Below are 21,544 nucleotides of genomic sequence, written 5' to 3'. Positions count from 1 at the left end.
GAGGCATAGTGAGAAGGGAAGAAGTGAAAGAGAGAGAGGAAAGCTGATAGAAGACGTGCTAATGAAGGGGTACTGCTTTGGGCAGCTGGAGCTCAGTCCATGGACACTGAGTTGAACAGAGCTCAGGGCGATTGTCCTAAAAGGAGGGAGCTAGGCTAGTCATTCCCCAGCTCCTATCCTTCACTGTTTGAGGATGTTCTTGAGTATTCGGTCTCCAGGAGTTCTGGCCTTATTCCTGCATCAGCTGATGCTGTCCTCAGCTAGAGAGAGGCCAGGGCAAGACGAACTACCGCAGGGGGTATGGGTGGGACACAGAATCTGCCACAGTCCTGCCTTAACACTTTATATGTTTTTTTTATGTAGGTTCTGTATTTTTTACCTTGATTCCTAAGTATTGCTACTATTATAAGTGATGTCCCTTTTCTGTTATATTTTTTATATAGTTACAGCTGATGTATAGAGATAGTATAATAACCTTTAGACGCATGCTCCGTAGCATACTTCCTAGCACTAGTAACACTAGTTCTACCACTTTCTAGCTTGTGAAGTTCCACAGATTACCTGTCTGTGCTTCAGTCATTCCATCTGTAAGATGAAAACAGTAATAAAATCAACCGTGTAGGGTGGTGAGGATTAAATGAATTAATACAGTTTAAGCAGTTAGTAAGTTCTCAGTAGTATTAGTTGTTTCCATTGTTAGTATTATCACTAGTGGTAGCAAAAATAGAAAGCTCTTGGTTTTCAAAGGTTACTCAGCTTATATTTTGAACTCTTACAATAGTTTAATAATTTCTTTCTCTTGGTTTTCTTTTTTCTTTTAATATTTTATTTATTTATTCATGAGAGACAGAGAGAGGCAGAGACAGAGGCAGAGGGAGAAGCAGGCAGGAGCATGATGTGAGACTCGATCCTGGGACCCCAGGATCACGCTCTGAGCTGAAGGCAGACACTCAACCACTGAGCCACCCAGGCATCCCTCTCTTGGTTTTCTAAGAAGCCAGTCATGTTGTCTAGAAAATAGTGTACCAATTCTTTGTTTTCATTGCTCTTGTACCTGTTACGTGGCTCAGAGCTCTAGGACAATGCTGAATAGTAGCAGTAATGACAGGCATTGTCTTGTTTCTGTTATTAATGGTGGCCCTTCTGATGTTTCAGCATTGAGTAAGGTATATGTTACCGGCTTCCTAGGTTGAGGAGGAAGCTGCCTTTTATTCCAAGATTACTGGCTATTTTTATATCATAAGTAAATAAGGAATTTTATTAAATGCCTTTTAAAATTTCCCTTGCTTTTAAGGTGATCTAGAGAAGAATTGGCCTAGTTTATAATGAAACATCTACATACTTCCCAGTACTTATAACCCACTCTATTTTCATTTACTGCTTTAATATTTTTATTTCAACAGCCTTAATTACTATCCTTGCTAACGATGATGGCTCTGGAGTCCTATCATTTAACAACAGTGAACACTTTTTCCTAAGAGAACCAACAGCTCTCTACGTACAGGAGAGTGTTGCAGTATTGTACATTGTTCGGGAACCTGTGCAAGGACTGTTTGGAACCGTGACAGTTCAGTTCATTGTGACAGAAGTAAATTCCTCCATGGAGTCCAAAGATCTGACCCCTTCCAAAGGCTACATTGTCTTAGAAGAAGGTGTTCGCTTCAAGGTATAGTATGAGGCTTTAATGAGAATGAATTGCATTTATGAATAATTTTAGAGGAGCACCCTAGGTCCTAGAAAGAAAACAAAAGTACCCTTAGCTTAGATGACAGGTAAAGATTAAATTACTGTGTGAAAGTGTTAACAAGTGCTATATAGTCTCCAGAGAGTGCTGCTAGAGAAGTTTGCTCTGTTAATATGGTAGTGAAATATACAAATAAGGAAAATGCACATAGTGCTGTTGTAAATGTTAAGTATTTAAGTAGCATACTTCACTTTGTATTATTCTTAAAACATAAAGGAAACTCCAAGCCATTTACTATAGTCACTAAACCCTAGCAAGTCATCCTTTTGGTCACATTTTCATTTGACAAAATATAATTGCTTACTTTAGCCTGCTTATGTGAGAGGCAAATATCCTATGTGAATACGAATAGCTTATTGGAAAAAAAAATACTAGCCTTAGGTTTAATTATAAATGTGATCTATACTTACAGAAATTTACCTTCTGAAACTCCTTTTTTTGTGTATTGATAACTTTCTGTTCCTGCAATTAAATTTTATTTATTTATTTTTTATTTGATTTTTTAAAACAATTTAAGTTTGAAGTAGCTAATCGCATTAGCTTAAGATAATTTTTAAGCTTGACATATTAAGTATAATAATTATAAAGTGGTGGCTCAGCGGTTGAGCATCTGCCTTCAGCTCAGGGTGTGATCTTGGTTCTGGAATTGAGTCCCACATCGGACTCCCTGCAAGGAGTCTGATTCTCTCTCTGCCTATGTCTCAGCCTCTCTCTTTGTGTCTCTCATGAATAAATAAATAAAATCTTTAAAAAAAATCAACAAAACTATTTCATCTAAAAAGAGTCTACCCAGTAATTAACTTTCTATGTGATCAGTTTGTGTACACTGCAACGTATTTTTGAATTCATATTTATTTGCATGTACAATTTTTTATGTTCTTGGAAATTTGAACCTTTGATTTAAAAATATCTACATGGTATGTTGGTAAATTGAACACCAATAAAAAAAAATAAAAATTAAAAAAATAAAAATAAAAAAAATAAAAATATCTACATGGTGATATAGATATAAAAGAATTCAAATTTAAGGTGTTTAATGAATTTTCCACTGCTTTACATTCTCAGGCTTTTTCTCCTTTTTAAAAATGTTTACAATTTTATTTACTTAATTTTTTGTATATTTTTATTATTTTTTTTCTTTAGAGACTTTTTTCACAATGTGTTTAAAGATCTTTCCGTTCATTAAGCAAATTAAAATTTAAAGCAAACTGGAGTAAATAGATTTTTCTTTCACCCACATAATGGTCTTTGTTTCCTCATGTTTTTATTTTGAAATATAAACAGTAAAGTCCCAAAATCTCAAACGCATGGGTCAGCAACTTAAATATATATACACACACACACACACACACACACACCCATGTGACCACTACTCAGATTATAATATTGAGCATAACCATCATCTGGAAGTTTCCTTCTGGTCCTTGCCCTCCCCAGAGGAGACTACTTTCTGATTTTTGTCACTGAAGACTCAATTTTGCTGATTCTTGAGCTTCATATAAATAAAATCATATAGTGTATACTCTTTTGTGTCTGGCTTTTTTTGATCAACATATTTTTTCTGATCTATTTGGTTACATGCCTCAGTAGTTGGTGGTTCTTTATTGCTGAGTAGCAATGCATTGAACAGACCATTATTCGTCTATCCATTTTTCTGTTGATAAACATGTGAGTTGTTTCTAATTTGTGCTTACTATGGCTATAACTGTTTTTTTTTTTTTCAGTGACTCCTACACTAAAATGAGACTAATGCAGTTATGTAACTAGGGCAAGATAAAGAATTAGCAAAAATTAAGACCTAAATTTATTTTCTTAATCTTCATATTATTTTTAAATCATGAGATTTATTTTTAGACAGTGCAATATATCAGAGTGTTGAAAATCTTGAAACTGATAACTTGAAAGTCATAATAACTATTACATATTATAGGGATCAGTATTAAAATAAAAAAGAAGTCATGTTTTCCAAAACATATTATTTTGTTGTCAAAAATGTTTAGCAGATCTCCTTGTATCTATGTTGCAGAAATATTGTAGTCTAGTAACTTTATCTTTTGATTTTGTTTTCAGGCCCTACGCATTTCTGCCATGTTGGACACTGAACCAGAGATGGATGAGCATTTTGTTTGCACCTTGTTTAATCCAACTGGAGGTGCCAGGCTGGGGGCACATGTTCAAACCCTGATAACAGTTTTGCAAAATCAGGCCCCTCTGGGGTTATTCAGTATCTCTGCAGTTGCAAATAGGTACAGTTTATTCATAAGGAAATTGTCACTTCTGAAGCTAGGTAGGAAATACCTTTTGACATAAAGAAAGTGGAGAGGGAAATTGACTATTTCAAAGGGGACTTTTAAAATGAGCTCTGGCAGATAGATCTGAGAAACATTATGCCCTCTTGTAACAAGGAGCATCAAAAGCCTAATCATGTCCTGTATAATGGTATTATTAGAATTCTTATTTCCTCAGAATTCACACTTTCAGGTAAAGGCTTGCACAGTTTTGTGTTGTCAATAATAGTAAAAAGCAAGAAATAGTATAAAAATATTTAGCTGCTCAAACCAAATGAATGATTCTTCAAGCATATATTAATATGATTGTAGTTTGAAAATTCTTCTGGAAGCAGACACATATTTGGTTTTTTATTTCTTAGAAAAACTTCAGTAGATCTAGTTTTAGTAATAAACTAAGAATTTCTGGATTCATTTTTTTTTCTTTGTGATGTTTTTAGATTATATGAGAAGAAACTAGGAATGGCAAAACTTTATTTTTTTTAGAATATACAGTATGAAGTTACTGACTGATTATTTTCTTAAGATCATAGTATCAGATCCTAGTGCTTTTTTTAATCCTCATAAATGAATATTTTGAGCTGTAGAGTCTAATTTTCCTGCCATGTGAAATTTGTGGATGAATCTCACCTTGGCTTATGTAAATTTAAAAGTATATTAAATATATGCTAGCAATGTGATGTATGTATTTAATATGTAGAAATTATGTTCTTTTTCTGCTTTTCTGCAATCCATTTTTTTAGAGCCACCTCTGTAGACATTGAAGAAGCCAACAGGACTGTATATTTAAATGTGTCCCGCACTAATGGCATCGATTTAGATGTGAGTGTGGAATGGGAGACAATATCTGAAACAGCTTTTGGCATGAGTACGTTTGATTTCTTTTGAAAACAAAATTCCATAACCAAGAAAGATTGCATGTATCAGATGTACATTCTCCCCCCATGAATTGTATCCTATGGATCTGTTGAAAATGGAGAACAGATATCTAATTCTTTTATCATAGCCACAAATATTTATTGAGAGCCTATCATGTGCCAGACACGATACTGAACTCATGGTGCTTAGAATATAGGTGGAGACAGAAAAAAAACCAAATAAGTAAAAACCAGTGTGTAGCTTAAAATTATAATAAATATTTTAAAGGAGTAATTCTCAGTGTTGTGAAAACATAAGCGAATGCTTCTCAGGAGTATCAGTGTTTGAACTAGGACCTAATGATGATTAGGGATTGATTCTGCAAAGTCTTGAGTGAGAGGGACATGGAAAGAAAGTGAGAAGCTATTCAGGTACACAAGTCTAGAGGCACACAAGAGTGTATTCGTGAAGACTGTAGAGTGAACATTAGGGTTAGAAATAAGGAGGAGTGTTGAGTTTGGAGAACTAGGTAAGACCTGATAGTTCAAGAACTTGAAGAATATGTTACATATGTTAGTCTTTATTGTAGGGTTAATTGAAAGTCTCTGAGTGGTTTAGGCTGTCAGGAGAGTTGCTGTGTGTATTTGTGGGGTGGTATGATTATATTTGCATTTCAAAGATACCATTCTTGATACCATTGAAAGAATGACTTGGCACAGAAGGAAAGAGTGGATGAAGGGAGATAAACAAAAGGTCAGCCCATATGCTGGCTAGATCTAGGTGATGGATTAGGTATGAAGGAGATACCAGAGATGATTCCTAGATTTCTGGCTTTTGTGGTTAGAGGGAGAGTCATGATCTTTAGTAAGAAGAGGAGTCTGAATGGGAACTAGGCATTATTTTGGTGAGGTGGAGTAAAATATGTGTGATTTAACATATTATGCATTTGAGTTACTTTTGAGAAGTTTCTCCAGACTCAAAGGCCAGTCTCTGTTACAGAGATAAATTTGGAAATCTTTAGCATGTAAATTGGTGTGAAAACCTGGGAAGAGGGTCTATAGGTAGAGAAGGGAAGAGGACCTAGATTGAGTTGAGTAGGCTCAAATTGAGTTACCAAGGAGAAGAGGAGGATATAGCTATAGCAAAGTATATGGAGAAGACCTGGTGAGAAACCCAGGGAATGTGGGATTGCAGATAGCAGCACAAGAGTATCTGAACAAGGAAAGAATGGTGGCTGTGTCAGTTGCTGGTGTAGAAGCCCAGTAAGATAAGAACCAAAAAAATATCCATTGTAGAGAAGGAATAAAATAGCAAGAGCTATTTGTGTAGAGGGATAGGAACTGAATAATATTTTGAATGGTGGTAAAGGAATGGCATCTTCAAATGTATGCAAACATTTCAAGAGGTTTGACTGAGAAGGTAGGACCAAGCAAAGGAGGTAGTGTGGTATAGGATTCAAGGGAGTTTGTTTGTTCATTTGTTTAGTTTGGAGAGACCTGAGCATATTTACATGCTGATGGAAAAGGTCTATTAAGTAGAGAGAGATTGAATATTTAGTACAGAAAGAGATCATCAGTAGTGGTATAATTGTCTAAAAGACAGGAGGAGATGGGATCCAAAAAAGAAAGACTATGATTTCTACTTCATAGTTATCTCATTATTGTTTGAGATCTGCATGTGTTTTTAGAAGTAGTTGTGAGAGTACATGTTGGAGATTCTTAAATGTCAGCATTGTTTATTTTTCTTTCACCATCTTTCTGAATTATGGTACGGAAGCATTGGGCCAGATGGTCAGGACTTGAATGTAAAACATTAAGAATCAGTGTGAAAGCTGTGGTGTACCTTTAAAAGATGACAAAATAGGAATGAAAATACTGGTTTTCTAGGAAAGGAAATCACTAATGGATAGTACATATGAGGCATTTACATGATTTCTTGAACTGGTAATCTGAAAATGATCAATGATTTATAAGGGGCCTAAATTTCAACCTTGACATTTGTTCTTGCTGTTCACACCATTAGCTTAAGATTTAAAAGAACTTTCTTTAGGAAACTGGTGTAATAAAACATAAAGCTTTTTAAAAATTATTCTTCATGGGATAGGGATTTTTTGTTTTTCTCTTTGTTTAAATGTGGTACAGAATTTTAGGACCTATACTTGTGATAGCATGTTGATTAAAAAGTTAACAACCATTTAAAGTAGGTGAGTGTGCTTTGGTGTATATACATAAGAAATATATAAGAAATCCTTGATATCTGAGAAATCACTGGATGGGCATAGTTTCAATTTGATGGTGTAACTTTTTAAAACCCAACATTTAGCCTGTTTCTATAAAACTATATATTATGTAAACATTTCTCAATTATATTTTCATCATCTTTATGAAAGTTAATAAAAATCATGTAGAGCATATTTCCCTTTAAAATATATATTTAGTATTTTAAATATACTTTGGAAAAGCCTATGTGGATTTGGATCAGGGTTTTAACAATTTTTAAGAAAATCATTATTTTTAGTTATTTTTAAGTTCTCTAGCTTATAATTTCTCTGACACACACACACACATCATAGAAGGATCTTTGTTTTTGGTAACAAACTCACTTGTCTCACTGTTTAAACAATAAACTTGACATAAAGTTTTGAAGGGATAACACATTAATAAATCATGATTTATGTATTTCAGGGGGAATGGATGCTGTGTTTTCCATAGTTCAGAGTTTTTTGGATGCATCAGCTTCTGGTTGGTGTTTCTTTACTTTGGAAGATTCAATATATGGTGTAATGTTAAGAAAATTGTCTTCTACTATTTATCGTTGGCAAGGGATTTTTATTCCACTTGAGGTAAACATCAGTCATTTTATAGTACATAAAATGTACATGTAAATTTTGGATGTCTCATGAATTACTGTTATTTCTTATTTCCTAGGATTTAAATATAGAAAATCCTAAAACTTGTGAGGCCTTTAATATTGGTCCTTCCCCTTACTTTGTGATTACTCATGAAGAAAGAAGTGACGAAAAGCCTTCTGTTCACAGTGTGTATACGTTCACACCTGGATTCAAATTATTCTTGGTAAAAAATATTTTCATTTTTTTGTAGATTGCTTTATTTATTTATTTTTAATTTTTTAAAGATTTATTTATTTATGATAATGTGTATATATATATATATATATATATAGAGAGAGAGAGAGAGAGAGAGAGAGAGAGAGAGGCAGAGACACAGGAGGAGGGAGAAGCAGGCTCCATGCCGGGAGTCTGACGTGGAACTCCATCCCGGGACTGCAGGATCGCGCCCTGGGCCAAAGGCAGGCGCTAAACCGCTGAGCCATCCAGGGATCCCTAGATTGCTTTATTTAAAGGAAAAATCAGATTTGTAAGATTGATCTAAATGGAAGATAATATATATTTTATATTAATGTAAAAAAATTTTTTTATAAGTTGATACACATTTTAGCAGAGTGTCTTAGTCCAGGAATATTTCTGTTTGTCTTGAAATGATACCTACGTATTCATACCTAGTGCTCAGAATGATTTTTCAAGTTTTAAACTTCAAATAGTGACTCATACTAGTACTGTATTCAGAGCCTTTCCTACTAAAATTCTTCTTAAGTATTTATTCCCTTGGTTTTGTCTTCCTTGCAGGTACAAACAATCATTATTTCGGAAAGTTCTCAAGTAAAATATTTTAGTTCAGACAATCAAGATTATTTAATTGTCGCAAGTCAAAGAGATGATTCCGAATTAACTCAGGTTTGATTGTTTTAAAGTGAATTTAAAAAAATAGTATATTTGAAACTCATCAAAGATGTAATCTGTAGGTTTAGTATAAAGCCCCCCCCCCATAATTTGACTGTGGTAAAGTAATAAAGTAGGATGTAGATATTAGTCACAGTTAATTATTACACAATAGAATTTTCAATATTGTCATCAAGAGCCAGAGCAAGTGTAGTAATAAGCATGAATATTTAATTTGAGTTTAATGGCATTGGAAAACATTATGGAGAAAAATCATATAACTGGACAGATGGTATAACTAAAAATTCATGATTAACATTGCCAAATGGGCACTTACCATCACCCGAGAAATTCCACATTTCTCAAGTGAACTACATTTCCTAATCCTAATAATGCCTATTTGATAATTTTCTCACTTCTCAGACTCCCATACCTGCTTCTCATCTCCTCATTTTCAGCTAATGACTGTTGAAATGAAAACTGCAAGAGAGGACCTTAGTCATCTTTGAAGACCAAATTCAGAAACTCTCTTGCAACATAGTCTTATTCCTCTGTCCTGTTATGAAGGAAGCTTTCCATCTATAAAAGCCAGGCTCCTCTGGCCATCAGAGGGTTTATTTATTTTTTTTTTTTTTTCTTTTTTTTTTTTTTTATTGGTGTTCAATTTACTAACATACAGAATAACACCCAGTGCCCGTCACCCATTCACTCCCACCCCCCGCCCTCCTCCCCTTCTACCACCCCTAGTTCGTTTCCCAGAGTTAGCAGTCTTTATGTTCTGTCTCCCTTTGTGATATTTCCCACACATTTCTTCTCCCTTCCCTTATTTTCCCTTTCACTATTATTTATATTCCCCAAATGAATGAGAACATATAATGTTTGTCCTTCTCCGACTGACTTACTTCACTCAGCATAATACCCTCCAGTTCCATCCACGTTGAAGCAAATGGTGGGTATTTGTCATTTCTAATAGCTGAGTAATATTCCATTGTATACATAAACCACATCTTCTTTATCCATTCATCTTTCGTTGGACACCGAGGCTCCTTCCACAGTTTGGCTATCGTGGCCATTGCTGCTAGAAACATCGGGGTGCAGGTGTCCCAGCGTTTCATTGCATTTGTATCTTTGGGGTAAATCCCCAACAGTGCAATTGCTGGGTCGTAGGGCAGGTATATTTTTAACTGTTTGAGGAACCTCCACACAGTTTTCCACAGTGGCTGCACCAGTTCACATTCCCACCAACAGTGTAAGAGGGTTCCCTTTTTTCCACATCCTCTCCAACATTTGTTGTTTCCTGCCTTGTTAATTTTCCCCATTCTCACTGGTGTGAGGTGGTATCTCATTGTGGTTTTGATTTGTATTTCCCTGATGGCAAGTGATGCAGAGCATTTTCTCATGTGCATGTTGGCCATGTCTATGTCTTCTTCTGTGAGATTTCTGTTCATGTCTTTTGCCCATTTCATGATTGGATTGTTTGTTTCTTTGGTGTTGAGTTTAATAAGTTCTTTATAGATCTTGGAAACTAGCCCTTTATCTGATATGTCATTTGCAAATATCTTCTCCCATTCTGTAGGTTGTCTTTGAGTTTTGTTGACTGTATCCTTTGCTGTGCAAAAGCTTCTTATCTTGATGAAGTCCCAATAGTTCATTTTTGCTTTTGTTTCTTTTGCCTTCGTGGATGTATCTTGCAAGAAGTTACTATGGCCGAGTTCAAAAAGGGTGTTGCCTGTGTTCTTCTCTAGGATTTTGATGGAATCTTGTCTCACATTTAGATCTTTCATCCATTTTGAGTTTATCTTTGTGTATGGTGAAAGAGAGTGGTCTAGTTTCATTCTTCTGCATGTGGATGTCCAATTTTCCCAGCACCATTTATTGAAGAGACTGTCTTTCTTCCAATGGATAGTCTTTCCTCCTTTATCGAATATTAGTTGCCCATAAAGTTCAGGGTCCACTTCTGGATTCTCTATTCTGTTCCACTGATCTATGTGTCTGTTTTTGTGCCAGTACCACACTGTCTTGATGACCACAGCTTTGTAGTACAACCTGAAATCTGGCATTGTGATGCCCCCAGATATGGTTTTCTTTTTTAAAATTCCCCTGGCTATTCGGGGTCTTTTCTGATTCCACACAAATCTTAAAATAATTTGTTCTAACTCTCTGAAGAAAGTCCATGGTATTTTGATAGGGATTGCATTAAACGTGTATATTGCCCTGGGTAACATTGACATTTTCACAATATTAATTCTGCCAATCCATGAGCATGGAATATTTTTCCATCTCTTTGTGTCTTCCTCAATTTCTTTCAGAAGTGTTCTATAGTTTTGAGGGTATAGATCCTTTACATCTTTGGTGAGGTTTATTCCTAGGTATCTTATGCTTTTGGGTGCAATTGTAAATGGGATTGACTCCTTAATTTCTCTTTCTTCAGTCTCATTGTTAGTGTATAGAAATGCCACTGACTTCTGGGCATTGATTTTGTATCCTGCCACGCTACCGAATTGCTGTATGAGTTCTAGCAATCTTGGGGTGGAGACTTTTGGGTTTTCTATGTAGAGTATCATGTCATCGGCGAAGAGGGAGAGTTTGACTTCTTCTTTGCCAATTTGAATGCCTTTAATGTCTTTTTGTTGTCTGATTGCTGAGGCTAGGACTTCCAGTACTACATCAGAGGGTTTAGTTACTCCCTCTGTGCCTGGCATCACTAGCGTCTCTGTCAGATTATTGCAGTCAGCATAAAGGCAGGATCTCCAAGCTTCAAAAGAAATTTCTCTCCTGATCTCACCCCCTTCTACTTTCTGTTTCCTTTGTTTTCTCCCCTCTGTGGTTAGACACCTTGAAGGAATTGTCTACCTGCTTTGTCTTACCTCATGGTCACTGATGACAACTGGATGTTTTTCTGTGGTTGTCTTGGGCTGCTTCCTGTTAGCATGGGACAGCTACCTCATCCTCAAATTCAAACACCTCTTCTCCTAATTTCTAAGATACCACACAGATTCTCCTCCTGTCTCTCTGTGCCACCCCTGCCAGTCTCCACTGCTGCTTCCTCTTCCCTTTTCTGAACTCAGATGTCTTGGAGTTTTCCAGGTTTAGTTTTAGTTCAGATTTCTTTTCACTCACTCCAGGTACCTCTGTCAATCCTCTGTCTTTAGGTGTCAGCTATAGACTGTCTTCCACTTTTCTTGGTAGCCTTTTCTCTTAATTTCTAGACTTACATATCTAACTTCTGATTGGCATCTCCACATTACATGTATTTTAAGTATCTAAAATTTAACATATCCTGAACTGAACTTTGATTTTCTCTGTGAAACTTGTTGCGAAGCTTGCTTTCCTCTCAAAAAATAGCAACCTAAAAAATGCTGTTGCTCAAGACAAAATACTGACACACATCTTTCTTGATTATGCATTTTTATTCATTCACATATGATTCATTAAAGTTTTTAATTATCTCTCCCAGTAATGTTTTGAATACAGATATTTCTTTCCATCTCTGTTTCTCCCTCCCCAGCCCAGGTCCCATCATTTATTTCTCTCCCACACTATCGGAGTTGCCTCCTAACTGGTCTTTGAACTTCATCTCTGACTCCTCACATCCATTCTCCATCCAGTGGCTGGAGTAGTCTTTTAAAAATATTAATTATTTCATGTTATGCCTCATTTTAAAACTATTCAATGATTTCTAATTATACATAGAATAAATTCTAAGTTATTTAACATAGACTATAAGTAGCATAACTTTAGTTCTTTATCTACCCAGCACAGGACTGGATTATGTCTGTTGTCCTGATATAATTGTCAGTTTTGTCCCTTTTGCTCTGTAATGATCCCCATGATACATTATATGGTCAGTCTAATAAAAGATACCTTCAGATTTTATCTCTCCAGTCTTACTGTCTTCATCCCTCAGCACTATCAACCGCCTTCTAGGTGGACCAATCTTCATTCAGTTTATGACAAACATGTTTTGCCTTAGAAACTTTGTCATGTCATTCTTTGTAACTTTATTTCCCTAGTAACGTCAGTTACCTCTCATATCCCAATTGTTACCTTCAGCATTTGTTTCAATTAATAGTATATTTATTTAATTATTGATATGTTTATCATTTGCCTTTCCCTATCAGTTAATTAGATCCATAAGCAGAAAGGCCACTCTGTCCCTAACTGCCAGTCTCACATAGGTTCCCAATTGTTGAAAATTTTTTGTGCAATTGGCCAGATTGTATAAGAAACCAGGTGGATTCAGGATTTTCTTTTAATTTTAGATGTATGAACATTCACCTTAAAACCTTGTATACATTGCCACCTTCAGGACTAAAGCGTTTTAGTATTTCTCTTTATATTCTATTGCTTAAATAGCGGGTAAGGAATGATTTTATAGCATCAGAAAGTTTCTTATCCAAATCTGAATTTTTTTTTAATTTTTTTTAAAAATTTTTATTTATTTATGATAGTTACAGAGAGAGAGAGAGGCAGAGACACAGGCAGAGGGAGAAGCAGGCTCCATGCACCGGGAGCCCGATGTGGGATTCGATCCCGGGTCTCCAGGATCGCGCCCTGGGCCAAAGGCAGGCGCCAAACCGCTGCGCCACCCAGGGATCCCTGAATTTTTCATATTTAAGTTACTTCTCTCCTGTTTTTGGCTTTCCCTTTGACTTGTTGCAACTGACCCCTACCCAGATGTGCATTTGAAATTGATTTATTTTCAAATAACTTCTTTTTCACTTATTTCTCTGTGTGTGCTTACACACACACACATACACCCCACATAAAAAAAGGAGAGACAGTGAGAGAGCATCAGTTTTGATATTTCTCATTTATGAAAGTATTCTACTAACTAAATAAAGGGGACTGGAAGAGTGAATATATGATTTTTGCATAAATTCACACAAGTGCCAAATTCCTAATCACAAAGGGTTTTGTATTTGAACATTTCCCACAGGTCTTCAGATGGAGTGGAGAAAGCTTCATGTTACATCAAACACTCCCTGTCCGAGGTGTGCTGAGCACAGCCTTATTCACCAGAGGAGGCTCTGTGTTCTTAGCTATCTCCCAGATTAATGCCAGTCCAAATTCCCTTTTACTCAGATGGTCTGGCAGTGAGTTTATTAACTTTCAAGAAGTGCCAATCAATGGGACTACACAAGTTGAGGCCTTGACTTCAGGCGATGATATTTATTTGATTTTTGCCAAAACTGTCTTTCTAGGTAAGGAGATAATGCATACATAGTTGTCAAAATTATCTAGCATTTGTGTCATATGTTCTATGTGAAAACATGTAGCTCTTGGGATAATTTTTTGCTAATCCATTTCTTGATGGATAATGTATTGACTGTCAGCTACAAATGGATTTTGGAAAAAAACCCCACATTTTAAGTGATATGTCTATAATCTTTAGATTATGAACAACTGCCTTAAAGTTATATTAAAATAAGATTGGGGATGAGTATGTAAAGTGGAAATATCTCTGAATATCCAAAGTGCCAACAGTAATATTTGATAGTTACAATTTATGTGACTGTACTTGGGGACCCATGAGTAATCTATAGTAGTAATAATTAGTGTTCAGCAACTTTTGATAAGACTATTTGAAAATATTCTCTTTCTTCTGCCTAGTGAAACTTTCATAGGTAAAATTTCAACATTCCTAAAAAACAACATGTCACTGTTTTTTCTTTAATATCAGATCATGATTAATCAGTGGCCAGCCATGTATATCCTTCATCTGGTAAATGTGAAAAGACTTCTGAAGTATTTTCCTACTAGGTTGTATTTTTGCTTAACTAAATTAATTTGGAGGAATATCCTACTAAACTTGTTTTTTAGATTAAATTTAATATTTTAATAATTATTATTGTGTAATTTTGTCATTTTTTCCCTATGACTTTTGCCTTCAGATTTGACTTTTATTCCATTATTGTAGGAAATCAGAATTCTATTGATATTTTTGTCTGGGAAACAGGACAGTCATCTTTCAGATATTTTCAGTCCCTGGATTTTACTGCCGTTAATAGAATCTACTCCTTCACACCAGCTTCAGGAATTGGTAAGGGTGGTTAAACTGCTAACTAATCTGAAATGCACTGTAGAAAGCTAGAATAATTTTAATCATATTGAATTAGAGATGGTATCGCATTGCCAGGCACTGGGTATTTTAATGAGAATATAAAATCAAGATCTTAACAGGAGTATTTCTGGAAATACTAGAAGCTCAAAATTTTAAAATAGGCATTGTGCTTGAGAAGAATTAGAATAACGGAAATATGGCAGAAAATATTAGTGAAGGATAAAAGTAAGATAATACATTTCTTTTACCTAGAGAAAAATGAAGCATGACATTACATATAGTATATGTTTTAAATATAAAAGTATAAGAGGTTAACATGTATCTGCATTGAAGTATTTTTAAAAAGTCAGAAAATTATTGTAAGGACTCTGCTCTCTGTGTTTACTTTCTCATCCTTCCAGTCTGATTCCTTCTTGGTTTTCTGTACTTTCATCCACACATCAGAAACATAATCAATATTTTTATTCACAGTGGTTTCCAAAACAAAGTCTATTAGTGAGAAACCAAGGGGTGAATGTTGTCCAGAGGCCGTAGGATTATTTCAGAGTTGGTGAAGAATCACTTGGGTGGGCCCATAGTAATAAGGCTCAGAAGGCAGCAGCAGTTGGCACAGTGTGCTTGTGGGACTGCCTCCCAGAGCAGATGTGAACAGAGCAGGGGGCGTGCTCAGTGAGTCAGCGTGTCTCCTGTTAAGATGCCCAGAGGAACTTGGCAGCCAAACCAAGTAACTTAGCCGTGAGTCTGGATGAATCAAACACCCACTTTTAAATTGAGATATAGCAATTTTGTATGAATGAAACAGCACAGCTTATGATTAGACATTATATGTAAGTCATTGTTTAAAGTTATAAAGAATTTTTTGCCTTCAAAGGTTTAATGTCTGGTTAGAGAAGCAAGAAAAATATTAAGATAATTCAAGATAGAATACCCGTCCCATTTGCTCTATGAATGGTAGAATTGAAGTGGCTACGAGGTCTCCGAGGGGAATTTGAGCTAGGCCTGGGTAGGCTGATTGGAAATGTTGTGGGTAGAGGGAAAGGTGTGAGCAAAAGAGAAAGGTAGAAGTATATATGATGTTGCAGGCACAACGAGCAGACAAGAGTGGTGGAGACAGAGTATTTGACTCAGGTTGTAGTGGTGATAAGGTTGGAAACACACTAGCATCTACACAAGAAGGTCTGGAATGTCAGGCTCAGTATTTGACTGTATTGGATAATTCAGTGATTCCCAAGTATTTTTGCTGTAGGAAATTTAAGAATTAAAAATCCTCTTAAAAATTTAAGGATTTCATATGGATTTTATTTACTGATATTTATTGTATTCAAAATTGAAGACGAGAAATTTTAAAGATACTTATTAGTTCAATTGGGAATAATAGCAATGAGCGCATTATATGTGAACAAAAGTAGCATGTTTATTTAAAAAAAAAAACGTATTTTCCAAGACAAAACTTTTGTAAGAAGGGTGGCATTACTTTCTTGTTTTTGCAAATTTCTTTACTGTCTAGCTTAATAGACAACATCGGATTCTTAAGTCTGTGTCTGTATTCTACTTCAATATTATTGATTGTATGGACTCTAGAAAATCTCACATACACTCATGGAAGAATGAGAATAATATAGACAAGTAACATCTTACTATTACTACAAAAATAGTTTTGACTTCACAGACCCTCCTGAAGTGTCTCAGTGACCGCTAGGGGTCTGGGGACTACACTCTGAGCATTATTGGGGTAGAGAAATCCTTGAAGGCATTTCAAAGGCAAGGAATGATCAAAGGGATGTTTTATAACTCCACCTAGCTTTGGTGTATAGAACATGCTGGATGCAATAGTTTGCAACTGCAAGAGTCAATATAGAAGCCTCTGCAGGTGGTTAGAGACGTGGCACTGAAGAAATCAGTTAGAGGTTTAGATTTTGGAGTCATCGATGCATTCAGGTAGTTGAACTCATAAAAGCTAAAATCTACAAAGTAAATGATATTGAGAAGAGCAGAGGATTTAGTGCAAATATAGGAGTCTGTTCTTGTCCTTTTTCTCCTAGGTGCCTGGCTGCAATTTTCTGCGTCAGGCAGGATAATCATTAGACACTGTCTCCTTCAATCACCTCAGTTACTGACCAGGAATTTTATCTTATTTATTTCTCATTTTTTATGGATTATCTGTTTAATTGTGCTTTATTTCCATGTGCCCTACCCCTCCTTGGCCTGGTGTCCCAGACCCTGGCCACCTCGTATCTGGTCTGTTACATTATCTGGCCTCCACTCCAGGTTCACTCTGTTGTCAGAGTCCTGTATCTGTCTCTGTTCTGAGCATCCTGTCCGTAAATAACTTCTCTTTAATTGTCAGCCTCTTTAATTGACAGGCCTTAAAGCTGTGATGCTATCCTGTGAAATATAGCTCTGTGACTTTCTTATCATTCACTCAGCAGTTGATTTACTAAATAAATGATGTATCTTTCATCATGTATTTGTTTAGTTTGTGTCTACTTGTCTTTTAATTTTGTGGCTTTATTATTTTTGCTTTTCTTGTACATCAAGTTTTCAAGTGGACTAACTGTATCTACTTGAGTCACTTATTATAATTCAAAATAGTTTCCTAATGAATGTTTTTAAGGATGACAAGTGCTGCCTGAATGGGCTGCTAATTGAAGTTATAGAATTCCCTTTAAAGATTTTTAAAGAAAGAGAATAGGCACACTTTCTAAAAGAATTTTTGAAAAATTCTGCCAGAGGCTTGTTAAGGGACCCATTGTAAGGTCTTTTTATTCCTTTTGTTTCTGTGACTTGAGGTTGTAGAAGTATGAAAAGATTATAAGTAATTATTTAGGATGGCTTATTATAGATCCCCTGAAAGCTGAAATTATGCATTAAATAATATTCAAGGACTTTCTTATTTTGAATATGTCAAATATTAGATTGGAGCCATGACTGTGAGGATTACATATTTATTCTGCTTAATGACTTGACAGAGATTATTGGGTGGTAACTGAATTCTTTAAAGAGAAGAGGAAGAATGAATATGACAAAGGCTGCAAGGACATATAAACTTGTCTTTCCCTTCTTCCTTCCCTCCTTCATTATTTAATAGATTTTTTAAGGTGCCATTTATGTACCAGGCATATTGGTGGGCCCTGAAGAAACAAGGGTAAACAAAATCTTTTATAGCCTCTTCTCTGAAGAAGTTTTAACATGCAGTAGGGAAGGAAGACATGATATGTAATTACACAAATAAGTTACTAGCTACAAACAGATAACTGCTATGAGAAGATAAAGTGCTCTTGTCCCAGAAAATGGAGAAAATTTGACGAGGTCTAAGGGATGTCCAGAAAGTTTCTATAAGGAAGAGAGATGTAATTAACACTGCTAGAAAGACACTGACCCCACCCCCTCTCCTTCATTTCCCAGCACTCTCCACTTCACCAAAACTATTACCTTTGAAAATCATCATCTGTGGAAATCCTTGGATGAATTCATCACTTTCTTCATCCCTGTGTAGTCATCATAAGAAGCCCAGGTTCCCTCGGGAGAAAGCACCTCATCCCATATGGTCTGGGTGTGCTCTGGACGACATGAGCCCTAATTTATAGACTAGAGGCCCAACCGTCCACTCCTCCAACTCCCCAAATTCTTCCACAGCATCCCCCAGAACAGATACACTCTTAAACTTCTCTCAAAATGTCCCTCATCTCTTTGCACTGGAGTCCCACTCTCCTGAGGACACTGCTTCCCATGGACTCTCTGACTCTCTATGTGCACTCTCTGACTGTTCTATGTGTTACTGGTTTCTTCTTTTCCCAGATCTCTAAGTGGTAGGAATGCTCACTCTAGCCCTTGGTCCTGGACTCTCTCTGTACATTGACTCCTTAAGTTATCTCAGCCATTTGCCTTCCTTTGGGATACTTTTGTTTGTGTATAGTTTTGCTAACTGGAAGGGAATTCTATAATTAATACCAGTTAAAATTCTGCTCCCCAGGGTAGAGACTTGGGGTTTTTATCCTTATAAACTTTTGGCCCAGTTCTATGATCTGGAGCAGTACAAATGGCTATTTTCTGAGAAAACACTCTCTGCATATGAAAATGCAGATTTGAGCCCCCTACATTTCCTACTCTGAATGTCTATTTATCTATTTGGGGCCTTCCCATACTTACCAGATTGGGAGGAAGTGAATAAGTTATATCTCCAAGGATTAGGATACATAATCAGTAATGCTCAGAACACTTTGTGATTTTAGTTGAGCCTATAGATTGATTAATTGATGATTTATTGAAACTATAGAATCATTTAAACTTGGAAGATGTGAGATCCAGCTGAGGAATTTGCTCTTTACTGAATATCTCTAGTTTATAGAGCTTTATGAAACATATATGGTCATTTTTAAAAAGCATGTTTATTATTAACATTTTTCTTGTTTTTTACCTTTTATGCAACATTTACTAACCTGCAATAGTACTTAAATAATTACCATAAATAAACATAATGAGTAATTCTTGATACTTGAGAGTAGGGATATGGATCTTCCATTGTAATCTTATAGACTAAAATGTTTGTGGCTTCTAGTTCTGTGTGCTGTTTTAATAACCAAACCCATCTTAGTTGGTATCTTTTATGTTCTGATGTGTTTCTTCAGGTTCTGGAATTTGTGCGTGTTTCTAGATGGTTTCTTCCCATTTTCCCTAGTTTTAAGTCTGAAGATTGCTTAGTGGCGTATACAATGTAGTAAGCTCCCTGACTCTGAATTTCCCCTCCTATACAATGTACTAAGCCCCTTTCCCCTCCATATTTGCTAATATTTTCCATTGGATTGAATCATTAATAGCTCTTTTTTCATTTCAAAACAAGTAACATTTCAAAAAGCATTGATAGCATGTACTCCGAGATCATAAATCTGTTCATATCCTTTGACCTAATTATCACCTTTAAGAATTTATAAGGTGAAGGGGCATCTGTGTGGCTCAGTTGGTTAAGCGTTCAATTCTTGCCCTCAGCTGAGGTCTTGATTTCTCAGGGTTGTGAGTTCAAGCCCTGCATTTGGACTTCATGCTGGATGTGGAGCCTACTTAAAAAAATTTGTCAAGTGAAAAGAATTAATAACTGTCTCTAATTAATATTGGAAAATAAAAAATAATAATGTAGAGAAATTAAGTATATTTTAAAGATAAACTCTATAGATTATGCATTAAAATCATAAGTTTGAATGCTTTGTAGCAACACTTAAGAAATGCCATATAGGGCACCTGGGTGGCTCAGTGTTTGAGCATCTGCCTTTGGTTCAGGTTATGGTCCCAGGGATCGAGTCCTGCCTCAGGTTCCCCACAGGGAGGTAGCCTGCTTCTCCCTCTGCCTATGTCTCTGCCTCTCTCTGTGCGTCTCTCATGAATAAATAAAATCTTTTAAAAAAATAAAAAAGAAATGCCATATAAATATAGGATTAAGCTTTTTAATTAAGAATTTTTGTAGTCTGTTTATAATTATGTTCATCATGAATTCATATGGATGGTGGCTGGAAAGGAAAATATAAAAATGAAATATTTAGTTATGGGATTATGCATGTCTTTCACTTTTAAAAATATCCTACTATGCTATCCAACAAATAAGTACTGAGATGAATATAAAGAGTCCACAATCCACTTGGGCTTGACTATCCAGTGGTTTCTTATTTAGTAAGTGAATTATGGGTTTACTGTTAGGCTGGTTTAGTCACTCCATAGCATTATAAAAATTACTATTTACACATTCAGTTATTTCAAGTAATATTTTGATTTTCAGAAATCAGGTCATATCAGTGAAATCAAAAATCAAAATGGAACTTTGAGTATGGAAAAATTCTGTTTTGGTACTGCGATGGGAAGTGTGCACAGTGACATACATGTTTTACTATAATTGTCTTTTCTGTCCTTCCCACAGTCCACATCCTTCTTATTGGCCAAGCTATGTCTGCTCTTTACTGCTGGAATTCAGAGCTGAATCGATTCTCTTTCATTCTGGAAGCCCCTTCTGCTCGTGATGCAACTTCTGTTACAGTAAAGTCCCTTAATTCAAGCAAGAATTTAATTGCTCTAGTGGGAGCCATCCACTCATGCATATATGAGCTGGCCTACATCTCGAGCCAGTCTGACTTTATTCCAGGGTAGGTTCAACATTTTATATAGAATCTCTTTATGCTCACCATAGTTTTATATGACACTTAATTTCTGAGTGTTTATTTAATGACTGGAAATATACAAAATATAAGAGTAATTTATAATCTAGAAATTTGGTTATATACCGTATTTCTTATATCTATTTTATCAAGTTAATCAGTATTATGAACATTTTGTATTATAAGTTTATTTATGAAATATGATTTTTCCAAATGTGTAATATCAGTGTTCTGAGAGTTTTATGGGTATGTGTATGTATATGCCTGAGATTTGTTGCAGCCGACTTATTTGATATACTTCTTATGCTAGTTCAGGTGAACTGATATTTGAACCTGGTAACAGAGAAGCTATAATAGCAGTAAACATCCTTGATGATACAGTTCCAGAAGAAGAAGAATCCTTTAGAGTTCAGCTTAAAAATCCCAAAGGAGGAGCAGAGATTGGTATTAATGGTTATGTAAAAATAACGATTTTGTCTAATGATGATGCCTATGGAATCGTTGGATTTGCTCAGGTAAAGATCCCACACTTAGAAATCAAAATGATTTATTATATTTATTTATTTGTTTGTTTGTTTATTTATTTATTTAGAGGGAGAGCATAAGAGTGGGGAAAGAGCAAAGAGAGAGGGAGTAAGAGAGGGAATCTCAAGAAGACTTTGCACTAAGCACGGAGCCCAATGTGGGGCTTGATCTCTCAACCTTCAGATC

General features: G+C 35.7%; 1 protein-coding gene across 1 annotated transcript in view; it reads left to right on the top strand.

The window, feature by feature from the left end:
* Positions 1-21,544, top strand: part of ADGRV1 (adhesion G protein-coupled receptor V1) — a 520,471-nt gene that overhangs the window by 132,738 nt on the left and 366,189 nt on the right. Inside the window, exons 43-52 of the mRNA XM_072791879.1 lie at positions 1,404-1,666; positions 3,815-3,990; positions 4,776-4,900; positions 7,575-7,732; positions 7,818-7,964; positions 8,537-8,644; positions 13,569-13,833; positions 14,550-14,672; positions 20,599-20,821; positions 21,144-21,348. Of these exons, the coding sequence (XP_072647980.1) occupies positions 1,404-1,666; positions 3,815-3,990; positions 4,776-4,900; positions 7,575-7,732; positions 7,818-7,964; positions 8,537-8,644; positions 13,569-13,833; positions 14,550-14,672; positions 20,599-20,821; positions 21,144-21,348 (1,793 nt within the window). The remainder of the gene's footprint in view (positions 1-1,403; positions 1,667-3,814; positions 3,991-4,775; positions 4,901-7,574; positions 7,733-7,817; positions 7,965-8,536; positions 8,645-13,568; positions 13,834-14,549; positions 14,673-20,598; positions 20,822-21,143; positions 21,349-21,544) is intronic.

The sequence above is a fragment of the Canis lupus genome, chromosome 2 (assembly GCF_048164855.1).
Source record: "Canis lupus baileyi chromosome 2, mCanLup2.hap1, whole genome shotgun sequence".
NCBI lineage: Eukaryota > Metazoa > Chordata > Mammalia > Carnivora > Canidae > Canis > Canis lupus.
The sequence above is the reverse complement of the archived record's forward strand: the minus strand, read 5'-3'. Positions and strand labels throughout refer to the sequence as shown.